This window comes from Stegodyphus dumicola, chromosome 5 (genome assembly GCF_044657685.1).
Source record: "Stegodyphus dumicola isolate Sdum_Otavi_A_Nest chromosome 5, ASM4465768v1".
In the NCBI taxonomy this organism is placed as follows: domain Eukaryota; kingdom Metazoa; phylum Arthropoda; class Arachnida; order Araneae; family Eresidae; genus Stegodyphus; species Stegodyphus dumicola.
Window position 1 is genome coordinate 74,036,625 of NC_140772.1, and position 27,360 is coordinate 74,063,984.

Below are 27,360 nucleotides of genomic sequence, written 5' to 3' on the forward strand. Positions count from 1 at the left end.
GTTTGTAAAAGATTGGCCTCGCGTTAGATTCTAGAGCTAAAAGTTTTCAACAAGGTCGTTTTAGACCTCAGTTTCAAACTAATTAACTCTGGCGGGAAGTATGTAAGGATCTTAAGTTTTACTAACGTTTATTTTATTTTAAATCTTTACTATCACTTCTTACTTTCTACTTCCGGCCAGAATTAAAAGCTTTAACTTATTTATGCATATTTGTCTGGCGAACGCCAAGTACTTAAGTTGTGGCTTTTTGCCAAGCGAGAGAGGAAGGTGTTAGTCGAAACAGGCCGCTTGCCTTAGCAGTTTTAGTCGGTTGCTGGTTGCCTTCCAGGCCAGAGGTTTAATCCTCTTAATTTTTAAACGTATTGTAGTGTTAACAGTTCTCTGTACTACATACGGCTTCCTGTTAATATACGGCCAATCTTCCACGTAGGCCCTTGTTTATTATTCCAAAGTTAAGTTAGAGTTTAGTTAATATTTTTATATTCTTACGTTAAGACCACAAGTAGTTGGTCTCTGTATTCCGAAGTACGGAAATTATTGTAAAGAGTGAAAAATAAAGGGTTTCGTATACCCTTCCTGTGTATCTTGTCTACTTCCCACATTTATTGAACATAGCTTTAGTAAGCTCCCTGTTCCGAGTCAGGTTCTTCAATGTTCCCCAAGCAAGTAAGGCGGAACATTGAACCTGATACATTTAACTAATGAAGTACAGAATATTGGAAGATTGTTTCATCACAATATATTTGGTGCTTTATGCAAAGAAATTAGTGTTTCTTCATATATGCTTTTTTTTTATCACTCCAATGTACAACATAATAACAACAAGTGAAAAAGTATCTCAATTTATTGAAATTATAGCATTATCTCAGGTGTTGATTCTAGGCAAAAGACTTTCTTTGTAATGTCATTTAGATTTCTGCCGTTAATACAAAATTATGTACAACCATTTTTCTTCATAACTAAGATAATAAATGATGCATAAGGACAAGATGAAAGCTAAACTTCTGTTTTTTAACAGAACATAAACGTAATATATGTTTCTACTTCCTGTTTTTCAATGAACCTTGTTTGGTAAGTGGATAGTTTCCAATATCAATCCAATGTTGTATCTATGCCACATTTGGGTAACCAATGTCACTAAACATAGTTGAAAACACATCCTTAAATTCCTCTACTAAATAACTTGCAACTTGGTTTTGCTTCATTTTAAATCTTCACTTGTAATCACTTTCAGGTGGATTCTGTTTCCGATCAGCAGAACTTAGCACGATACCCGTCACATTAGAACATGAAAGAATTTTCTTTCCCATCCTCTAAAAGGATGATCATTCAACTGGATGATTCATAAAAATATGAGACCTGCCATTTATGTTGGCAATTCTGATAAGAACAAAGATTTTCTTTGGCTAAGTCTACAAAGCAAAGCCCTTTCAAATGTGCAGTATCCTTAGGAAATCAGTGATTCCTATGCACAGCTTTTAATGAGTTTTCGTTATACTGCTGATGATGCATTCAATTCTAGGAGGGAAAGTATATTGTATTGTAAGCAATCATCCTATAGCAGCTCACTTCATTTTTATCCAAACATCAATATCACTTCGTTAGAGGTGCACAGTTCATTATTTTGAAATACAAACAAAGTCTGTATTTCAAAATCTAAGAGGTTGATCATGAATCTATTATGTCAGCCACATATAAAGGATACACATACATTCAAGATGCAAACCTGAAGTGCACATTCATTTTTCTGCACGCTTACATTTTCTCTCTCTCTCATAGATTTAAGAATGGAGCTATATACAGCATTAAGTTTCCATTCATTTACTAGGCTACATCAGCTCTCAAGATAGTTATATTAGTCCTGGTGTCTACAATCAGAGACAAGGAAACTGATTTATTTCTCCTTCAACATAGAATCTATGACTTCCACTATGAAATGACAACACCTATACAACACCAACAGCTAAGCTTTCTGTTCTCACCAAGTTCTGCTTTTTCAAGCGATTTTTACTTACTTCTTTATGCAGAAAACAGTATCTTCAAAATCATTTTTCATTGCTGATATTCCAGCACTTTAAACCATTATTACAGCTTTTTTCAATCTTGAATTCTACCATCCCCAATCTTTTTATCAGCTCTGTCACTACTCTCAGGATCTTCTACACTGTTTACAACTCTTATATATGAAGGTCACTTTCACTGGCATTCCATGCAGCCTCCACGGCACACATGAAAACTCTCTTTAGATCTTCCTTATCTGCTATACAGAGTGAGTGTTGTACATTAGGATTTTTCACAGAATCCACAAAATATTGTAGATTCAACGTGTCTTTAATTTCTCAGCTGCAATCTGGGAAATGCCAGCTGTTAATTTTTTTTATGTCAGTTACTAGTTTTAGAAGAATCTCTCTTGCTTTTACTCGTGCCTCAGTTGATGCTTTAAAATGTACTTTTTCTAAATTGTAATTCTAAAGCATTAGCTTTTGAGCATTCATTGGTTGGAAACATCTACATGATGTCAACAGACTGCCCTCATAAACAAGCAGACACATTTAACCCTTTGTTGCTCAGTGTTCCACTACATGGAACACCCAACTTGAATCGCTTCTGAAACCTTTAAATTTACCCGTAAATAGATAAAAATGCCTTTATAATAAAATGCCTTTGAACTTTTCTTTTTAAACAGTAGGTAGCAGCATATCATAAGGAGACACAGAACTTTCATTTATTATGTGTTATTAAAATCCGCTTATTTTCAAGTAATTTTCTCTATTTTTTTAATGATACAAAAAAATTTGTTTGAAAAAAAAAAAAAAAAAAAATTAGGCATAATTTTGCTGGTGGTACTCTTAATTATTTGTTCTATATTTTTCAAAATTTTTCATACAAAAACCATGCGCAGAATCATTGAATAAAACCAGGAGTTCCATTAGCGGGAACACTGCGCCTTTAGCGATCTCATGCTGTTACGAATCAGAACATCTGTGCTTAGGAGAGAACGTCCGTTGTTTACGTTTTCTGTTTCTGTTGTTTTGGGAGGAATGAATTCAAACAAAGTAGTATTGAGGGGTGAAGTGTATTTTGTTGTTATGAAACCCTAATATGGGCATCTCGAATTTTTTTGGAGTAGTTTCAGGCGGGAATTTTAAAAAGGTGTGACATGCTTTGATTTAAATATTTTTGTATATAGGACTTGTGTATATATATATTTATCTCATTTATCCATATATATTCAAGAATATTGTGTATATCCAGGAAACCATGTATACAGCCATAATACAGTGTTTTTTCATTCTTATACAAGCGCTTCTACTCACTTTCGTGCTTCACTGCAATGCTCGCTTAGTCGCACTTTTAAGAGCTCTGGCAGCGCAGTATTCCACCTCATGGAACACCCACAGAATTAAAACAGTAAGTGCAATTTTTACAAAATTTTACCTGTATATTCCTTTAGGCCTAAATAGACTGCATACAACTTTTCTTGTGGAAATTCTGACTTTAAAATATAGTGCGCCACAAAGGGTTAAGGTTTTGATGATGGGGTTCCGACTAACTTGCATGAATAATCATTTCAAATTGTATTGCATAAATTCTGCAACAACTTTCAGTCATATAGTAAGAGCGTAATTGCAGGATGTTGTTTACAGCAGAATGAGCTAGAGTGTCAGTCATGGAAGGCTAAGTTGTGATGTTCATTATGGATAAAGCTAACTCTAGAAATTTCTTTTTTGAGTATCTTGTTCATGGCAGAAAAGGATTAGTATTTTTAATGTAAACTTTAAAATTTTTCATTGTAAACAGAAAAGTTTAAATTTTTCATTTATAACCCTTAACTCTTTGACAAGATTTTCATCTAGCACTAATTTTTCATTCACAGCATTCATGATTTTCCCTTTCACGGTTAAATTAATCTCTCCCATTTTATTGTTTCACTGACATTTGCTTCTATCAATCTTAATTTCAAAGCCATTAGTTGAGATTGTGCTCATCATTTTGATAAAATTTGTGCCATTCATTTTCATAATAGCTTTCAACTGCACTTCAAGGTTTTGATGATGGGGTTCCGACTAATTTGCATGAATAATCATTTCAAACTGTATTGCCTAAATTCTGCTACAACTTTCAGTCATATGGTAAGGGCATAACTGCAGGATGCTGTTTACAGCAGAATGAGCTAAAGTATCAGTCATGGAAGGCTAAGTTGTGATGTTCATTATGGATAAAGCTAACTCTAGAAATTTCTTTTTTGAGTATCTTGTTCATGGCAGAAAAGGATTAGTATTTTTTAATGTAAACTTTAAAATTTTTCATTGCAAACAGAAAAGTTTAAATTTTTTGTTTACAACCCTTATCTCTTTGACAAGTTTTTCATCTAAAGCACTAACTTTTTCATTCACAGCATTCATGATTTTCCTTTTCACTGCTAAAATACTCTCTCTCATTTCATTGTTTCACTGACATTTGCTACTATCAATCTTAATTTCAAAGCCATTAGTTGAGATTGTGCTCATCATTTTGATGAAATTTGTGCCGTTCATTTCCATAATAGCTTTCAACTGCACTTCCATCTTACTGGTTATCGATATTCTGAGCTCCCACTTTTGACAGCAGTTGTTATGGAATATTGGGTTCATGGCTGTCTCTTTAAATAATCATTCTGGTTGAGCAGAAAAAAACTGACAATTTTTATATATACCAATGATTCTACTTTATTCTTCCTCTTTTTCTTCAGGCATTCTGCAAGTCTATTAAAAAGCATCCAACTTTTCGAAACATCTTGGTATTTCTGACAATCATTTTAAATAAAGTTATCGCCTTCCATTTTATAAAGGCCCACAAACGGCCAAGCGGTAAACACTGGTAGTTCAGTCCGGGATTTGAATCCAGGTAAACGGGCTGGTTGCATGGGCGTTTTCATGGAGTTTCTCATGTACAACGTGTATGCCAGCTGGTTTCCCTTAGAAAGTTCTTCACAAAGGCATCCTTCCTTTTAGGCAGATAGCCCTGCTTTGCCATAACTTAATAATCCAATTCAATCCATTTCATGAGTATTTAAGTCAGAGCCTTTATCAATCTTTTGAAGTTAGCATTTTGAAGTTATGAGATGAAAGGAAAGGCTGGTTTCATCAAGAGGTTTTGGTTTATTTAATTATGGCAAAGCACACTAGGGCTATCTGCCTAAGGGAAGGGATGCCTTTGTGGAGGACTTTCTAAGGGAAATTGTATACACTTCTAAGGGAATATCTCTGAGGATCTCTGAGGGAATATCTTCTAAGGGTTCTATATACATTTCTAAGGGAAATTGTATTGTGTAATGTAAGGGTATACACATTACACATGGGGAAAACCATCAAAATGGCCATGCAGTCAGCCCATTCGCGGGATTCGAACCTCGGACCGAATTACCAGTCTGAAAACGAACCATATAGTTTAAAACCAGTCGCTCTTCACTTTAATCTGCAATGATATCGTTTTTGTCTTTTCTGTTAACGCAAGCTGAATTTATGGTATTTGCTGGCGTACACGTCCAGGTGTTTCCTCTTTGAACAACTAAATTCTTTAAAGTATTCTGAAAGTATATTCAAAAGCATCCAACTTTTTGAAACATCTTTATGTCTGACAGCCAAATTTCCCTTCAAATTTTTGCTTACTTTTCTCCCTAATTTTCTTCTTCCCTTCTACATTATTATATCTTCTACAGTTATGCTCACACAAGAAAATTAAGATTTTTTGATTGCTAGACTTCCATAAATTTTGCCTTCTTGTCAATTTTTTAAAAATATCAATTGCATGAACTCCGTTTCAGTTGAAGACAGCTTTTCATTTTCTAGACATTTTAACTATAAACAAAGTATACAGCAAAGTCCAAAGGATAAATATTTTAATTAAAAGATTTTTTGCTAAATGACAAAGAAATAAAACATTCCAGCAGTTTTTATTCCGTATCACTGAGTGACCCAATTCTTATATCAACTGAAACAATCTAAATCGTATTAAAGATAATTTTTTTTTATACAATCTAAACCGCAAGAGAAAAATTAGCTTCTTAAAACATTCTTTCTAAGAGTATTAATATAAACATTTATATTTATATATATATATTTATAAAGCTAGGACTTGAAACAAACTGTCAAACTTTTAAAACTTAATTTACATGGTGGTTATAATTAAAATTCCACTTTGAAATGGTCATAAAAGGAAACTACCGGACTAAATGTTATCAAACTTGGGAATCATGTAAAGGAGGTTATGAAAATTTATTTTCCTCAAGAAAAAAAAAAAAAAAAAAAAAAAAAAAAAAAAAAAGAGTTCAAAAACTCAACAACAGGAGAAAAATGGCACTGTATGCGATATTGTTAAATGAAATAAGACACGAAAACATCAGTTTAAAATGTGTTTAACCATTTCTGGAATGTGTTACAAAGCATGTTCAATGTAGAGTCCAGCATTTTCCAAAAGTACGTTAAATCCTGTAACTGCATTCTCAACAGCAGCTCTTACCATATCAGGAGGAATGTTACTTACATGTCGGTGTATCACATTTTTCATTTCTGCCAAACTGTTTAGATTATCACCATAAACAATGCTTTTGAGACAACCCCATAGCCAAAAGTCACAGAGGTTGAGATCTGGTGGGAAGAGGGGAAGTGTCGGCCTATAAGACGTTCATTCGTGAAATGCTGCCTAAGTAACTATGCGACACATGTGAGGTGGGGCCCAGACATAAATAAAAATCCTAGTTTCTAAAATGCCACGTTACTGCAGTTCATGTATCATGAAACATTTTAACATTGACTCTAAGCGAGCTGCAATCACAGTGGTCCAGCTGTCGACTGTTCTTCAGAGAAAAATTGTTCAGTTATGAAACTAGCTGTCATTCCACACCAAACGGTCTGGAATGACCGCTATGCAATAGAATGCATTAGGAGAATGCAATGGAACTAGGTAGATAACATGGGGAAATTCTTTGGCCCAAATCGATTAAAAGCGTTTTGAAGCAGTATGTATCTTCATGTTTTAGGGTCGAATTCAGGCTTCAAAAATTACAAATTAGCGATCTGTAAAAAAAGAATTTCCAGATTGTAGGCACTTGTGCTAGTGATTTGTGAGCTCACATTTTCTAATCGCTAATTCGTGATTTTCACGGACGAATTTCTCCCTTACACAGATGGCACATTTGACTTTTATCGACTTTAACGCCTTTAAATGATAATTTGCTTACTTCAAAGTTTCTTAAGGGACAACATATTAAACCCATGTAACAAAAGGTTAAGTTAGATTCTGACCCATATTTCGTTTAACAATATTGCATACAGCGCCAATTCCACCCCTGGTGGTGAACTTTCAAATTTTCTTCTTTTCTTGTTTCAAACTTTCTTCTTTTCATGGAAAGTAAATTCCCATAATCTCCTTTACACGGTTACCAAGTTTGATAACACTGGATACAGTAGTTTTCCTTTTATGACCATTTCAAAGTGGAACTTTAATTATAACCACCCTGTATATTATTAAATTTTAATTTGAAGCTATGCATATACCATGCGCAAGATTTTGCTTTTATGGAAAAAATAAAGAATTGAAGCAAATATACTAAGGATGATGGAACAAAACTGAAAAAAATTTCCCCTTCCTCCGAAAATAAAATATTGAAAATTCAACCTTGAATTTATTGGATTATCGAAATATTCAATTTGACTTATCTTCTAAGTCCTAGTTCCAATAACAATTTCATCAAAAATTCCGAATTACTGAAGCTGAAGTAAAAGGTTTAGTATATATTCACTGTATGTTAATAAAGTAATCAGACTGTAACAAAAATAGATTACAGAATTTACGCTGATGCAACTTTTTGTCTGACTGCACAACATGTAATGAAAGAGAAGGCTTGTAGAGATCTGTTTTTGACATGCCTCTAAAAGTAGATGTCATACTCCTTTTGTCTTTTCAATGTCAAAAAACTTTCCTTTGAGAAGCAACTTTAGTTTTTGGGAAAGAAAAAAATCACAAGAAGAATTTGAAGAACATGCAAGACGATTGAGTACACATACTTATTTTCAGAACACAAGCGGTTCTCCGATTGGTTATTGAATAATGAAAAGATGCATTTTGATGCAATACAAAACATTTGGAATACGTTTTCTGATTTAATAACGTAAGATTAAAAGTCATCTGCTTAATTTACAGCCATTTACAAGTCAACTACTCGGGCAATTGCAGAATCGTTTTGATACCTGAGATTGTAGGACAAACCTAATATCACTGGATTTAAACACTTCTTTAATCTTCTGAGAACATTCCTTCTTTAGCTCATATTCCAAGAATATTAAGTGAATACAGTTATTGCAAAAGAAATTGAACATTCATTTCCTAACGTGTTATGATAGTTTACTAACGAGTTAACAAAACTTAAATTCTGCTATTTGTGTCTAAGAATACAACAATATTTTAAATATTTACTAATAAAATATTAAATTGGACATTTAACTGGAGCCTTACCAGTTGCCTAGCATTTGAAGATTGTTAAATACTAACTTTTGTTGCAAAGTCTAACCCAGGCTGCATGGCTGGTTTTCGTAGTATTCTAGGTTCTCTTTAACAAAGGTCCTCTAGCATCTTAACCAAATAGCTCCCATGTTCTTTCTATATTCAAATAACCAACTAACCTAGTTTAAACACGATTTCCAAGTGAAGTAACTAGTAAAACCTGAATTATCATTAAAAATCATGTAGCTTGCCAATCGGGAGTAACATGAAAGATACGACATCAATAATTGAATTGCTGTTACGGTACACTGTTTCTAAACTTAGATGGACATTCCTTAATTAAATATAATTGATTTGTAACTTCTACTAGAGCTGACGGTAAGTATTGAAGTGCGAATAAATAATATCTTGTGCAATCTTGATTAATATAAAATTAGAAATATTTGCATAGAAAAATATTTGCATTCAGACAGAAAGTTTTTTGAAATATTTTCAATTACTTTATAAGAAGGATTTATTAATAACCATAATACAGTCAAAAGTCTTTAATCCGGACTCATCAGGACTTCGGCGATTCCGGATTATAGATCATCAGTTTAAATTTGGTAAGATGGCATGCAGAAATTATAAAGTTAAAAAAATGAAACCATAATTTATGAAATAAAGAGCAATTATGATCTAAAAGGTACCAAATTTACAAAAAAAAAAAAAAAAAAAAAAAAAAAAAAAAAGCTTAATATTTATTTGTTTACTTTATTTAACATTTCTTTCAACGTGCGCATACGTAAAGCATACATTACGCATAGTCGAAATTAGAAAATTGCAACCAGAAAACTATTTGATGTGTATTCGTGATATTTATAATGACGAGGAATTTGATTTAAATCATATCAAAGACGGAGTACATCGAGATGAAATACTTCATTTAGTAAGGCAGGGCTTAATTTCTAAAATTAAAAGTGATGGAGCCGTATGGAAGACCGTCAGCAAAGAGGAACAAAAGTAAAGAAATAAATAATATGACTATCAAAATCATTACTAATTTAAAAATTAAATAGTTAATTATTATGAAATTAATCCTTATTTAATTAATATTATTAATTATTAATTGTCAATTATTATTTCATAAAATAAAATTAATTATTATTAAAATATTTAAATAATGAAAGATTAAAGTGATTAAATAATTAAAGTAATTAAATAACTAAAATTAAATAAAAGATAAAGAGATATATTAAAATTTAATAAGAGACTTGTAATATAATTTTATTGCAAAAAAATAAAATTTTCGAGATCAAATTTCTACTGAAATTGTTGTTCAGTTACTAAATGAAGTTTCGGAGCCTTCTGATTTAGGGCTCCGGTGCGCTCCAACTAGAATTCTGATTTATCCCAAAAACTGAGAAGTACCTGAGCTGGGCTCCAGCGCAACTTATGCTCTGTAGTAAGGAATTATAAGTCAAATAAAATAAAAACATCTGCCCTGAAGATAAGGATAGTGCTGACAGATCAACTTCTAGTTCATTGCGCACCGCGACGTCCCCCCCCCCTGCACAGCAGCGTGAAATTGATAAACAGATTTTGGAATGGTTAGAGAAACAAAGGACATGCCTTTATCCATTTTTTGCAGCAATTCCACTTTTTGTTTGATGGACATCGAAACATGCTTTCACTTTGTAGATCCTTTGGCAGCTCCAAAAAGAAATTCTTTTTGATATAATCGAAAGTTTAAGTTTACTTTTATAAAACTGCTCTAGCAGTCTGCAAAAAATAATAAGCCGGATCCAATTAGAAGATTAAGAAACAGCGCAATCTGCAACATTAACTGAAATAGATAATTAGATAATTTTAGCTTAGCTTATACCATCCGTTATACATTAAACACGCATGCGTAAGTAAACATACTGTTGCGTGCGTACGGGTTCGTTATGAAATGAATGCACAAGTCCGATGAAAAATGAACAAAAATTTATTATTATCACAACAAAAATGCTTAAATTTTCTCAAATTATCATGCAGTATCACAATATCTCACAGTAGTTATCTTTTAACTACTGAAATGTACAATAGAACGTAATTCAAAACAGCTAAAGAACGCTAATCCGCGAATTCGCTATAATCAACAACGGCAGTTTTCTAAACAACAACAAACTAAGCAACTACTACAAACTGAGATGTTTTCCTCCTTTTATAAGATTTTAAAATCACACGCTAGAATTTTCCAGTACTTTCTCGAAATCAAAAAGAGATATTTATTTATTTAATGCACGCGCTCTTGTATTTTCAATTTTCCGGCTTAGCTTTCTTTTAATATTCGTCACGCGCTGCACTGTGCGAGAAATAAAACCATTTAATTTATAATTGAACTAACATTAGCTTTTTAAAAACCAAATTCGTAACAATACTATGCGCATGCGTAAAGGTATTATGCGCATGCGTTAACGCATTATGCACATGCGTTAACGCATTATGCGTTCACGCATGTGCAGAAAGTTTGTAGCTTTGAGGTCCGGATTATAGATCATTCCGGATTAAAAACTTTGAACTGTAATTATTATATTGCTGATGATTAGAATTCAGTTCTTGACAATTACATTCTAAATTAGAATTTTAAGGATATAACAAAAATATGCTATGCAGAAAAATACATTTTAGGATAAAAAAATTAGTTGATTTTTTATGTTTAAAAACTTCTTAAATTCATTTAATAAACATTATACCCTCATTGGTAACTGAATCCAGAATGTTATGTGTTGTTTATATAATTATTCTTACTTGTCCACAGAACCTGCTGACTTATCGAGCGACTAAGTAACTGCAGATCATTTCTACATAACCATTGAACTTCCATTAATTCGGTCTCTAGAGGATTGTATGTTTATAATTCAAATTAACATCAAATGAAAGTTCTCAGTTTTAGACAATTTCATTTAAAGGAAGTTAAAGTAAAGTAGCAGATGATAAAACGTCGAAGATAGAAATTTACTCTTACAATTTTTTTTTTTTTTTAAAGGAAGAAAGCAAGAAATTTAAAAAAAAAGGTTAAAAATTTGAATAATAACATCTATAATTTAAAATATAATAATTTTCACACAGTATTAATAAATATTTATTACGTATCATTGAGGGGAAAAATTTCATATAATTAATTCTCCGTAAAAATTTATTTGAAATTTAAGGTTAATAGCTGTGGCAATTCACTGTAACAAAGATCCATAAACCACATTTGGCATTATTATCACTAAAAAAAAGATGCCAAATTTCAAAATGCGAAAGTATGTAAATTCATGTATATCTTAGAAAATTTTGAATAAAAATGTCTAATTTTTTGCAGGTATGCTTAGAAATACACCTACTTTAAGATGATAGTAAAAATTTTATAGGTTATAATTCAAAATTTTTTTCGAAAAATTTATAAAAATTATTTAAAAATAGAAATTTAAAAAATAGAACACAAAAAATAGGTAAATTTTATTTGGAATGAACCTAAATTTCGAAATGTGAAAGGAAAAATAAAAAATGTTTAATATAAAAGGAGATATGAATAAATATTTGCCAAATTCAATTAATATTGAGGAGTTAAAATTTTGAGAGCTAATATTTTAAAAACTACTTGCACGATTTTTACAAAACTTGGCATTCTGACATAATTTGAGTCGCAGAATCGAAATATGGAAAAAATTTGGTATGTTATTTCAGAAAAAGGTCAAATTTTGTGTAAAAATACCTATGTTAGAATAGTGCTATATATAAATCTAATATATATCCTAAGTCGCGCTTTCGAGACATGAAAAATGCAATTTGAATTTTGTCAATCGGCCCAGTAGAATGGGATATATAGAACTGTCCCATTTTTTTTTTTGAGCAGTGTACATGTCATTTATAATTCACGTATATATATTAAATTTAATGTGTTATTAGAAAGATATTTTTAATATAGCTGAAAACTTCAACAACAAAATGTATTTGCATTCATACTAAATACCCGCATTATAATATTCTACAAATCTCTTTCACAAGTCAGTGGGTAAGTGGCAAACAAATGTAGTCAAACATATCAACTTTAAATTATCCATAAGTCTATCTTATAGTCATTTAAACATAATTTTCTACACATTTTGAAAGAATCTGATGAAAGTCTCTCTCCTTTTATGTGCTAACATCTTTTCAAATTGTTTGCATACATATCACACCAGTGGATGAGTGGTTAAGACTGTTGAATGCTGGGAGTTTGATCCCGCTAAAATCTCAGGTGAATGGGCTGGCTGCATGCTTGATTTTTGTAGTTTCCCACATATGTTACATTAACACCAGCCTGTTTCTCATAGAATCTTCCACAAAGGCATCTCTACTTCTAGGCAGATAGTCTTGTGTTTTGCCATATTCAAATAATCTAACCTTCGCATACGCTCTTTCTATTTGAAATAAACCATTCTAAATCATTGTCAAATAAAATCTCTGAGAATACTATTTTACATTAGAATAGGAAGCAGACGAGAACAGATTGTCATTGCTTTTGATTCAGAATTAAACATCTTTATGAAATCATATAGGTATATACAGTACAAAGTCCGTAATCCGGACTCATCGGGACTTCGGTGATTCCGGATTAGGGTTTTTTCTGGATTATAGATCATCAATTTAAATCTGGTAAGATGGCATGCAGAAAAGATACAATTAAAAATATTAAATTGTAATTTATGAAATAAAGAGCAATTATGATCTAAAGGGTATCAAAATTTACAAAAAAAAAAAAAAAAAAAAAAAAGAAGGCTTAATATTTATTTGTTTACTATATTAAACATTTCTCTCAATGTAAGTTGTTTGCTTCGTTTTTAGTGCTAAACGCATTACGTGCATGAAGAGAAATTATGATCTGAAGGGTATCAAAATTTAAAAAAAAAAAAAAAAGGGGGGGGCTTAATATTTATTTGTTTACTTTATTAAACATTTCTCTCAATGCAAGTTGTTTAAGTTGCTTCATTTTTTGTGCTAAACGCGCATGTGTAACATTAAACGCGCATGCGTAAAGCATGCAAAAAAAAAGTTTATGGCTTTGAAGTCCGGATTATAGATCATTCCAGATAATGGATGTTCAGATTACGAACTTTCTACTGTACTTTATATGAAACCCTTTTTATTAATTTCTTTAGCACTTTCTATAGTAGGAAACTGATCTCATACAGCCAAACATTTTTAATGATTATATGAATCATTTGTGCTATAAAGTATCAAATTTAAATTCATCTCTTAGTGATTTTTTGATTATTATGCAACATTGCTTATTATGTAAGTCAAGAAACAAAAATTTACTTGATAACTGCTTTTTTAATGAACATGGTTAATTTACATATACAAGGACTATAACTTCAGCAGATCAATTTTTAATACCATTTGCATGAAATTGCATAATGTTGTGAATGTAAAATTACTTACTATTTTCAAAATTATGAAAATAAAACACAGAATTATCTTAATAATTTCGAATACTATACTTGATAATTTACTTTCTTTTTTAGTTCTTTCTATCAGAAAACTTAATGAATCTGTAATAAAGGCTGAATACCACAACTTCATATCATGAAACAAAGGGTTCTAATTTTAAATTATTAAAATAGAGTACAATCTAATTACAACAAACTAATACTTCTCACATCTCTGTGTATGTAAACCCGCCAGCAGCCAAATGGTAAAGTCGCTGAACACTGATAGTTTGACCTAGGTTTGATTCTAAAGAGCCAAATTGGCTGCATGAGCATTTCCATTATTTTCCCCAAGTGTATGGCAATACGAGCCAGTTTACCTTATAAAGTCCTCCTCTATCTACCTAAAGGCATTCCTCCCCTTTAGGTAGATAGACCTCGCAAATTTTGCCATAATCAAATAAACACATATTCACATTTGTGTGTCTGGTAATTATCAATTACTACTTCTCCCATTGGAGTCACACATTATAAAACTGTTTACAGGAGGATAAAATATTTGAAAAATTAAAACCGCAGAGAATACGAACTAATTCGTATTTTCACAGAAAAGCTCTTATCAAACTGATATGGTAACAAACAACTAGTTTTTAGTAATAAAAATAAAAGATAAATAAAAATAATGTAGTATAAGTGAAGTTATAAAATGTGTTTGCATGCGCATTGCTTATAAGCTGGTTTAAGAATATTTTTCGAATATGAAGGTATTAATTTGAATGATATATATATATAATGAAAACATCTATATAAAAAGAGATTAATTCTATATATTATAAGGCTTTAAAATACAAAACGAAAGCTTTTTATTAATTAAAATTAAATTACATCAATCAACTTTGGTTTAAAAATTAAATAGAATTTTTTTCTTCAGTAGAATTTTAAAATTGAGTGAGATATAATAGTATGCAAAAAACTAGCCTATTTTGATGAAATCCTGTTTCAACAAATGGGCAATACTGCAAATTCAAAGCTGGCACAAGCCTCAATAGCACAAGCAAAATAATTAATGAAATGGAAAAGAGCAAGCTATTTTGGTGTTTATAGTGAAGAAAGTGACAGAGACGAAATGAAAACGAAAAAATTTTGGTTAACAAGTTAGTCAGTATTCTTGATACAGCAATTACAGGACTTGGACAGTGGAACTTTGTAACTGAACAAGAAATTACGTCTGTTTATAGAATTAAAGAGAAAGTATTAGTACAAAAAATGAAGCAACTTAAACAACTTATATTGAAAGAAATGTTTAATAAAGTAAACAAATAAATATTAAGCTTTTTTTTTTTTTTTTTTTTTTTTTGTAAATTTTGATACCCTTAGATCATAATTGCTCTTTATTTCATAAATTATGGTTTCATATTTTTAATTGTATAATTTTTGCATGCCATCTTACCAGATTTAAATTGATGATCTATAATCCGGAATCTCCCGAAGAGTCCAGATTACGGACTTTGTACTGTATTAAGCATAACAAATTCTTGAATAATGAAAATAAATATGTTTTATACTTTTTTAAAATATAGCTTAATGAGACGTTCAGACTCAAACTTGAAGAAACATTGTTTATTGCAAACCATAGTAGATTTCTAAAACATTTGTCTCTATTATTAAATAATGAAGAATCTATATGAATGCATGTTTTTCACACAGTAGGAAAAACGTAGCATTTACTGTCCCCAAATTTTCAGCAGTCCTCCACCTGAACATATGCATCTTAAGGCCTGAATTTTGAATTTCAATTTTTTTTATTTATATTACATTTTGAACACATTTCATGATTTTAAACTCAATGATTTAAAAGCAGTGTGTTGCCACTCGACAAATTGTAAGAAATTTATACATCAAATTAAATCAGAAATCTTAGGTTGGTAAAACATAATATAGTATTTTTTGTTGAATTTAATCAACCAACTTGGCAATTTAAAAGAAATGGGCTGCCATTCGGTAAAGCGCAAGATATTTCAGTTCTCTTTCAAATTCACTCTATTATTATAATTAAGCAATTTAACAGCAATACATGCAGATCTTCATCTGTCATTATTATTAATTACTAGCTGGACCTATGATACTACATTAACATTACATTACAGCTTAATTTAATTAACCTTTTCTTATTTTTTACTTTATTAATTTATTTTTTAAATTTTTGAATAATAAATAAAGGCTTTGAAACAATTGCATAAACACAGAAGTTATCACATATAATTCACATGCAAAAATTTCAATAAAACTCACGGGAGGATGATTTCCATCATATTATTCAAGGCTTGTTTCCCAACCATAATGATTGCAAGCTGTATAGCTAGCTCCATTAGACATCCACCAGTTCCACACTAACAAAAAAGGTAATTTTTTTTTTTTTAATAAAAAGGACAAGAATAATTTCTTGACAGATTAAGAAAAAAATTTGTGTTAAAAACATATCATACACTCTAATAATGAAAAATAATTTTGACAGCAAAAGCAAGGAAATACAAAAGCAGATATTTATGATATAATCTAATTTACTAATTCTGAATTTTTAAAAGAATAGACTAAGTGAGTAAAATACATCAATATTCCATCTGATCATTGAAGTTGAATTATAACATTGTGGTTGCAGGTTAGCTAACCAAGAAACTGCTGCTGCATTGGTAGAAATCTTAAAAGTGTTATGCAAATATGAATATGGGGGGATAGCATAGATGATCTGTATACATAAACAAATGACAGAAAGGACAAACTATTTATGTGTATGGTGCATATGGATTGCATAACCACAGAATGCATTTTACCTAAAAAATTAGCATATGTGGCATAGGAACAAATATCAAGATATATGATACAATATCAATCTGCAGAATCAAAGACCATTATTAACACAACCATTGCTTTCCTTATCTTTAATTGTATAGTACAAATGCTTGCAGCTACAGTGATACATAGAATGATGCATATGGATTCAAGAATGATATTACACCTTAGGTTCAAATAAATTCTGTTTTTGTACACAACACCATGATGACCAAATGAGATACTGATCTCTGGAAGCTATCTAAACTACTCGCAATTTTAATTACTTCCATTTTTACATTAAAAGACATTTATAAAATAAGCATGTTTTGTTAGCTTCTGTTGTTCATGGTGTCCTTCATAATCAATAGTTTATATCATTAAGCTATTTTCAGTTAACTTTTGGATTCTTAGAGAGGAAAGATCATGCATGGACTAACATTACAGTAATTCTGTCCAATTTTAATTTTCTATCAAAAATTTAAAATAAACATGAATAATTTTTGTTGGCAAAAGCAAGAAAATAATAAATAAGTAAATGTAATTTTATCAGCATATCTTACTTCTTCTTGACGATAACCAAACAACAAATTATAGCCACCAGGATGGCCTAGTAACCTAAATACCAAAGGAAATAATATTTCTAAAAAGCAAAAATTTTCAAAAGATATATCAACATATAAATATGTAAAATATACCTAATTTGATATTTTTAAACATGTGCTAAACATAACTACATTCAAACATTTTTATAAATGGAACTTTAATGCTCTTCAAAAGCTTTTAATTACCAAATAGTTTCTATAACCTTGCTAAACATTCAGCAGACTCTCATCGGTTACTTGATCATTAAATAAATCATCAATAAAATCATATGGATATCATTGGGAGCAATTCATACATTTTTTAATCACTAAAAATTTATATAATGATCAGAAATTGATGGCTGGTTTTAGATAGGTAAGCCAGACCAAAGAGTTGACAATCATTTTTTTTAAGACGCCATATTTCCGAACTGCAGAAGTTCAAAGGGTACCTGCTTATTTCTTTTTTCCAGCTACTGTAATAATAAAAAAGTACCCACCGCTTATTAAGCTCAGCCACTTATTACATTCAGATGTCCAAGAAACAAAAATATACACTAATTAATAACAGCCATTTAGAAATGGGAAAACAGCCATTTATTAAACTCAGACTGAGAAAAGATTATACTCAGATTATATTCACACATAATTACAAAAAAGGTCTATGAAATGCTTCTAAACATTCCTGCATGTCCTGAGTCTTTGAACGGAAAGGTAGTGGGAACTGCAAACTGAAGAAAAAAAAAGGACAAAGGACAATTTTTCTATTAGCTAGAAATGTAAATTTTGAAATCTGAATAAGTCACTGGAAGAAGAATTTTTAAAATTTGTTGTGTGGCTAACTTGTAACATGTTGAAAATGCCAAGCAAAAAAGACATTTTTGGTAATTACAACAACAGAAAAACTACAACTAAACCAAGCTTTCCTAAACAGCATTGTGCAATTTACTTAAACAAATAATTATAATTAACAAAGAACTAATAAAAAATACTAGTGTCTCAAGGAAGCACAAAAAAGAAAAATCACTGAAGTTGCTTTGCAAAATGGTTTCACACTATAAAAGAAAAAAAAAAAAAAAAAAAAAAAAATTCTATTTTTTTCAGCAGTTTTTCATTAATTTGCTAAATGCTAGGGCAGAATTGCATAATCAACTGACAGATGGCTAACAAGTTGGAGGAAGAGAAATCCAACATTGTTCATCAGAAAATATATAATCAGCAGGAAGATTCATATCAGTATGCAGCTAATACCTTGATAAAAGATATTTTACTTGGGCTGCTAAATTTATTCAATGATATTTTTAATATACAAAACTGTACTGCATCGCAGAGCATTACTAGAACACACATAATTATTTAAAAGTGAAACAACAGTTGGTTTAAAAAACTGAAGTTACTCTGTTATTAACGTACAATATGAACCTAACAATTAAGTAGACAGCAATGGTTACTGACAAAAGCAAAAACTCTTCACATTTGAAAGGAGTCTAGAATTTACTTCTAACTTAACACAGCAACAAGAACTTCTAGATGAGTAGTAGTATTTTTACTAATTTTCTTTTCTTGAAATTAAACAGGGAACTGAAAAAAAGGACAATAATAATGACAGTTATCTTTATTAATTAGATAACTGTCAGCCACATACCTCTAATCACTTTCTGAAAAATATTTGTAGCTCTTCTTGCACTTCTAAGATTCATTGTTTAATTATACGATTTTATAAAAGCTTTCAAATGTCATTACAGAAAAGATGTTTAGAAAATGATGAATACAACTGAATTTTATGAAAGCGCAAGCACTTTGAAAGATATAATTAAGTCAATATCTCTCTACCTATCTATATATAAAACTAGAGGCCATACACATTATAACCAATAAAGGGACTTAATATCTCAAATCATTTAATAAGTGTTTTTGAAAATGTGGCTTTCATGTAGAATATGCCTCAGAGAAATTCCAAGCTAATATTTGAGACATCAGTTAGAGAAGTTTTGAAGACTCGTTTTCATAATATATGTCAATTCACAAAAATATTGAGCCAACATGTGTAAAAATTAACCATGAAATTATTTAAATAACTACAGACACTGCAGCAAAAGTTATACAGAAAAAAAGTGAAGCTACTCCATCATAAATTTAATGTAGAAAAGAACTGAAAATTCCAAGAGAAAATTCTTGAACTAAGAGAGATCAAAAAAAGCTACCAGGAGTTTCATAAAATTGAGCATACAATTGAAAAATGAAACAAACACAGGCAAAATAGTTGTTTCTCCATAAATCTCGCACTAAATTTTACAAAATTTAATATTTAGCATAATTATATGAAATGCATAATGTGCATCGTAGAATCGAAATATGGAAAAAAATGGTATGTTATTTCAGAAAAAGTCTGATTTTGTGTCAAAATACCTCTGCTAGAACAATGCTACATATAAATCTAATATATATCCTAAGTCGCACTTTTGAGACACGAAAAACGCAATTTGAATTTTGTCAATCAGCCCAGTAGAATGGGAGATAAAGATTTTTTTTTTTTCTTTTTCCACAGTGTACATACAGACATAACAAAAAAATGCCTTCTGAATCCATTTTACAATCTGTTTTGGAAAAAAGTCCTTTATTCTGCCCTTAGGTCAAGAGTGGTCAAATGGCTATTTTCGTAGAAATATAATGCAAATTTTTTTAGATTACAGTATTTTCTTTACTTCCTACAAAAGGGGAAATGAATTTAACAATGAAATAAGCCGAATTTGGGGTAACACATATTTGTAATATACATTCAACTATGATTTCGAGGAATCTCATTTTAAAATAGTCTACAAGTACTTAAACGATGTACACAATGACTAAATTTTAAAAAAGCTCATAGAAAAACTATAATTATATATTTTAAGTTTTATGATATATATTTTAATTTAATATTTGTTAATACAGAAAAAATTATATTAACAAATATTAAATTAAAATACAAGACTGATCCCATTTTGTATTTCAGTACTTAGTTTAAACTTATGATGAGTGAAAATAATTTTGCCAGTTTTGGAGCACAAACCTTTTAATAACTTCAATATATGCTCATTTTTCAATGCAAGGAAGATTGAGAACTGTTACTGAAATTTTGAGATGAATATATGAATATTAATCACTTACACTCCAAACCAACTTACAACTGGTCTTATTTTCTAGTCAAAAGTTATATATAATATAAAAGAAAGTTTTGTTCTAGGTTTTCAACATGTTCCCATATCAGTTTCAACCCACTCACATCTATCTCACACATGCTCTTTCCCTAATAAAATCATAAGAACAACAAACTGATAAAACTAACCTCTAGTATGTCAAAATAATTATTTTGAATTTATAATGGTACTTTGTATATGCCATTAAGCTACTCCAAATCCTTACATGTACACCAAACTGGACATATACCAAACAAACTTTTCCAATAAGAAATAAAAGGGGAAAAAATCTGTTATTATAAAAATATCCTATTATTGTTATTATAACATTGTTGGGTACTGCTCTGATATCGGAATAAGATTTAGATATTGCCAAAAGCTGACAATCTGGTGAAAAATTTGAAGCATCAAAATACCTGCCAAAATATTAAAATAAAATTAGATTTTCAAAATGGACAAATGGCAAGGATTCACTAAGTGGAAAAGTGATGGGTCCAGCTACTAGCACTAAGAATATTGAAAAGAATATAGAAAACATACTGAGAGTTATATATCATTTGGGTTTACCTGAAATGGATCCTCAACATCAATGTGTTGTTTGCAGTGGAATATTATCCAATCAAAGTATGAAAACATCATTCCTTAAAAGATATCTTGAATTTAAGCAAGCCAATTTGAAGGATAAATCTGAAGAATATTTTAAGAGGAAATTACTGGAGTTCAAAAATAGTAAACGAGTAATGAAAGGTTTTGCTACTTCAAGTGAAAAAGCTTTGGAAGCTAGTTACTTAGTAAGCCTAAGAATTGCCAAGAATGGACAGGCTCACACTATTGAAGAAAACCTTATATTACCAGCAGCTAAAAAGATATTGTTTTAACATTATTTTTAAAAAAAGTCTGAAAGAATTAGCACTCGACATTAAAATTCATTGTCATTTTCCTGAGGATTATGAAAAAGAAAATTGGATTAGAAATCCATTTTGTTCATACGTACTGAAATTTTTTCTCGCGAAGAAAAAGAACAACTGATAGAAATTTCCTGTTATCGAAATCTAACTGAAGATTTAAAAATGTCACTTGTTAATTTTCAACTGTACCGAAAAAAAAAAAAAAAAAAAGAGATTTAAAGGCATTTTAAATAAAGCTATTAAATTTTTATTGCCTTTTTGCACAACCTATTTGTCTTAACAAGGGTTTCCTTCCATGTTATATTTGAAAATAAAAATGAATTTACAGTTAAATAAGAGCAGACATAAAGAAATTGATGTCTTTTCAACATGCCTAAATATTGCACTAAGTTTTAGAATTAAAATATTATACCTTAAATTTTAATAATTAAAATGGAAACCAATTTTTAATATAATATTTTTTATATGTGCGCATTTAATACAAATAGTCAATAGGTTGTGCAAATGGCAAAAAATATATATTTTTTTAATATTTCTATTGAGAAACTGAAAAATAATCAATAGAAAATATTGTGGTAGTACTTAAGTTTTTCAATTTTTGTTTAGATGTTATGCATTAGTCAAAAGGTTTAGAACTGCTAGTCTAGACATTAATGCATAGCCACAGGCTTCCCTTAATAACTGTTCCAATCAACAACAGTGCAATGATTCATATCAATTTAATACTGACAAAATTCAGTGGAGGTTAAATCTAAACACCATGCATCAATGAAACGAATTGACATTAAGAAACTGATTCTCGATCCTTCAAGCCAATTTTGAGAACATAACCCTTTATTTTTCTCAGTAGGTCTTATCTTTACATCTCCATTTTGCTTCCTTTGAACTGAAATGGAGATTCATTTTATGGTTTTTTGGGCACTTTCTTTCAGAGTGAATAATTCCTCATTCCTGAAGAAACTGAGAAAATGTATCAAAGATGTTTCATCATAAGGTAAGTCTCAAATTTTCACATATAAGGTAAATACATTAGTAATAAAAATACAAGTGACTGTTAAATCTTTAGAATTTGTATTCTCGTTGACAATTTTGAAAAGGAATTCTTTTACTAAAAAAAAAAAAAGAAAAGAAAACATTGTAACTGATTTTAAAAATAAACATCAGTGACTTCATATGAACCAATCTTTTGGCAAGTTCAGCAAAACATTTGGCGACGATTCCAATTGCGATAACAGGAGAGTATCCATTGTTTAACATTAAAATACTAATGCAGTGGGTGAAATATATACTACACATAAAAGCACTGTACATGATACTGTACATTAATACTTTTCTGCTATCCAGATTATAAATGTCTCTGATCTTTGGTTGGTAATCAGTTTTATTCCTTTCGTAATGTTAGACAATTCAGGTTTCTTTTGCACAACCATAAACACCTTTGTACTCAGTTTACATTACACAATAGCCAAGTGATGGATATGCATGCGATCTTTATACTTTTCAATAACCTCTTTTTAAATCTCTATAATGATCCTAACAATTTTATTCATTGCTTGACTCTTCTCATTAACTCTGTAGAGTCATTAGGGTATTTAGAAGCAGGAGACTTGAAAAATGAGCAATGCTCTTGCCGGGACTTGAATCTGGACCTCTTGAATATGCGCCAAGTTTGCTAACCGTTATAACACGAAGCATGCAGAAAGGAGGAAGAAAATACCTTATGCCTTTTTTAAAACTCACTGTTAATGAGTTTACAAAAGTTCTATGCAAATAAATAAATAAAAATAAAATAACATGAAAATTCAGAGTTATAGCACTGGTTATTTACTAAATAGTAACAACATGTGTACTGATGCTCATGGGCAGCCATGGCATTGTCTTAAAGAGGTAAATAGGTGCAGTGCTCGCACTCATGACTCATAATTCACACCATATTTCAAACAAATACGATATACCAAACAAAAATTTGCATCCAGACAGGATGTGTACCAAGTTCTATGTATTTCAAAGCAGATGTATACCATAGATATAAAAGTGATTTATAGATATAAATTTGATATGATTTATAGATATAAAAGTGTTTCTTTTTTTTTTTTTTTTTTTTTTTTTTATTCTGAAACTTACATAACAAATAATAAATAATATACATTTGTTTTCCTATAAAACAAATAATCTTAAAAATCAGTTCATATTAGAAATTACTTAATAATTAGATAAATATATAAAATTCCAAAAAATAATTTATTCATTCTTAAATATTTCCAAATAGCAATACTGTTGTGGAAATAGGTTCAAACCATATGCTATCAGATCAGTAATGAGGTAGTGCGCCATACAACAAGGATTACAATGCAAGGCGTAAATGTTTGCAACTGTAATAATCGTATCTATGTTTGTGACTGTAGTCTCAGTATTTATATGCAGTCCTTGAATAGATACCATTCTAGTGCTGTTTTCTAGGGTATGGGGCATAACAGCAATTAAAATCTGTTCATCTAAAAGATCTGAAAGAATGATACAGCAATGAAATATTACTGTAATCTATATCGTACGTATCATATTTTTTCATATATTATTTCATATATTTTTATATTATATATATTTTATTTCATATATTTTTTTCATATATCATTATATTCAAGTTTCAAAGATGAAATAACAATAGAAATCACATTTTCCCATTAACAAAGTATAAGAAATTAAGCAATGGTCCAAACTGCACATACATATTTGTGTTTAAGATTAGGATTATCACAGAAAGTCAGCAATGAGTTGAAATTGGTTTAGCCTGTTCTCACTTGTTTATTATATTACAGTTTGGTCTTACTGATAGAATATGGTTCATAAGGTAAACATTTTGAACTATTCATTTATTCAGTTTTTATTTTATATAAGTTCAGTAAACCATGGATAAGTGAAAAAGTAGATAGAATGGCCTGACTGCTATAATAAATGTTTTTGCTCCTCTAAAACCATAACCTGAAATGCTACTTATAATATTCAAGTTTACTTGTTTCCTACTTTCAAAAGATACTGAGTATAATAAGTAGGTAAACAACTCTCACATCATGAGTAAACAATGATGAGTTGATGATCAAATGATATACACCTTTTTACTTCCTTGTACGAAGTAAAAAAGAAGTATTGTAATCGTGAAAAGTTTCAGGCAGCATATTTCAACGAAAATATCCATTTCGACCTCTTTCAGATGCAATTTAACGATGTATTTCCATGACATCTGCATGTAAGGACAGAATAAAACACTCTTTTACTCCAAAAAAAAATTATAAAACTGCTTTAAAATGAATTCTGAAGAGAATTTTTCGTGGCGTCTGTACGAACGTATCTCGCATAACTCAAAAACGAGTAGCCTCAGAACGTTGAAATTTTGTATATAGAACTGCTATAACATGTAGATGTGCACCTCATATTTTGGTTGCAATCGGCCGCACCAAACGTATATAAATATATTTATATCTATATCCACTCTGTTACCTGGCTCAGTGATCTCAGTTTCTTTACTCTTATATGTTTGTAAATTGTACATTTTTTGCTTTAAAAATGATTGAATTATGTTGTTCTTATCTTCCGGTTAAGGTTTTTATGCCTTTAGTAAATCTGTATGCAATATTTTTAGAATTATCAACAGTTTTAAAATTGTTTAAGTGCCGCTAAGCCTAATAATGTTTTTGATGGCAGCCATTGCTCTTGTTTACATTTGAAACAGCAGAATAGCAGATTTGTTGCCAATCTAGAAAAACTTAGCTTCGCAACAACAAAGATAATGCCTTCATTTGTTATTCAAATCATGCTTAATCCTTTCTGGAATTTTTTCGAGGAAATAAGCGTTTAAGATTTACTTTCTAATTTTTAATACAGATATTTGGAGTTTTTATATATTTTTCCTTGTTGCGAAGTGAAAACTGAATTAATTGAATGAGAAATACTCAATCGTCTGTGAAAAACTGTTTCTTTTTTGTTTGGTTTGCTTAATTTCTTTTATACATCGTTATAGCTTTATTATAGTATTTGAATAGAACATGTTGCAACAATTACATAATTCTTTAAACGATATAAATTTTGTGCATTCTGAGTTATAATATGAACGAAATATAATACTGTTAAGTAAACCTAGCGCCAGAGTGTCGCTATGGTAAACAAAGCGAATTTTAAAGAATGCATTTATTCCATTGTGGTTTATGCGCTGTCGGCGAAGTAGGTTTAATTCAATCTAATAAGTTTAAATGAAATGCAAGAAAAAATGCGTATAATTTAATATTCTGTACAAGGAAGTCATGTGGTGTACACATCAGATTTTTTAAACAAATGTCACAGATCTATGGGGGGGGGGAAGCATTGTAAACTTTATTAGATTGCCAGTTTAGATTAATTTTAAATAATGTATGTGGGATGTTTTCAAAGTTCTAGAGTTTAAGATCTATTTCAATTCCTAAAACATATTGGCCACAGTCAAGCCTTGACATGTTGATGCAGCTATCCCGTGCGCAATACTGTTTAGCCAATTTAGTTGTTTGACTGATGCAGGGACATTTTTTGTAGCACCGTTTCTCGCAACAGAGGATGAAAAACAGTAATTTTCTTTTTGTGGAAAGATGGTGTGAAAGCTTCACAGAAATTGTTCAATGTCAGGAAAAAATATTTTATTCCCACAATGAAAAGTCTTCACGGGACCTTTGATTCGACGGTTTAACCATAAGATAAGGAGAGAGAGAGATGACAGACTGAAAATGTTCTTTGAGGATGGCTTATAAAAATCAGATTTTTGTTGAGATAAGTGTATTCATTTAAATGGGGATTATGGTGAAAAACTGCGTGGTAATACTTATGAAAATAGGCAAAATCAAAAAAAAAAAAAAAAAAAAAAAATTATACATAATTCCAAGAACTTTCGTAACATTCTGTGTACATATTAAATTATAAAAAGCACTTTCCTTCAAGTGCCAAATTCAAGCACAAAAAATTTTGCAGAATGGTTTTTGAATTAAACATACATCATATTACATACTCACATACAAAACTCTTAAAATGAAAACATCAAACCAAATGTGGTTAAGAGTTTTGACTAACACTTTATAATTATGATAATGATTCATAAATAATGCAATAGATTTGATATATTTCAAGTCATTTAAACACACTGCATTTCCCCACCAGACAGCTAAAATTTCTATTTCACTGAAAGACAGACATTAAAAAATAAGAACATACTTACTTTCCTTTAAAAAATGCTATGTAAAAGATAGATGAATAATAATTTACAAATTGCAGAAGGAACATTTTTAAGGTAAGGCTGTCATCAAATTCTGTCTGCGTTCTGTGGAGTTCTTACAAATAAAGAAATAAACATAACTCATATTAAGTCATGGACAATTTAACACAATGAAGATTTTACACACTAATTTACAAATTTTATAATCAAATATTTATTGAGCACATTAAAATAAAAATTTATTTTTAAATATCGGTTTTTCTGGGGTTTTCATATTTATGCAACAACCAGAGCATTTTTTAAAAACATGCAGCATGATGTACCAAAACCTGATGTATAAACTATAATTATATTACAGTTTCTTTGCAAGGGCGTATCCAACAATAATACAAATGAAAATCTAAAATCAACGTTTATTTAAAAATTATTTTGCAAATTATCTACAGTATAAAATAAATTTTTGAAGATTACATAAGAAAAAGATATAAATTCATCATTTATTCAGTGTCATAATATTAGCCAACATCATTTTCTACGAATATAAAAATAAACAAAATATCTATTACCCTGAAGAATGGAACATCAATGATTAAAATAAAATTGGAGGTGAGTAACTTTCAGAACCACTCAACATTCTTTTTCTCAAACATTTTCCATTAAGTGGGATTTTACATTACACCTGATTCTCTTTTTACAAGGTAGATATATTCCATGCAATACCAT

General features: G+C 30.1%; 1 protein-coding gene across 6 annotated transcripts in view; it reads right to left on the reverse strand.

The window, feature by feature from the left end:
* subdued (anoctamin 1) overlaps nucleotides 1-27,360 on the reverse strand; it is a 219,881-nt gene that overhangs the window by 73,298 nt on the left and 119,223 nt on the right. For all 6 annotated transcript variants that reach the window (XM_085816779.1, XM_085816777.1, XM_085816780.1 and 3 more), the window contains 3 exons: nucleotides 26,641-26,752; nucleotides 17,300-17,354; nucleotides 16,200-16,297 (listed from right to left, as the gene is read on the reverse strand). In XM_085816779.1, the coding sequence (XP_085672905.1) occupies nucleotides 16,200-16,297; nucleotides 17,300-17,354; nucleotides 26,641-26,752 (265 nt within the window). The remainder of the gene's footprint in view (nucleotides 1-16,199; nucleotides 16,298-17,299; nucleotides 17,355-26,640; nucleotides 26,753-27,360) is intronic.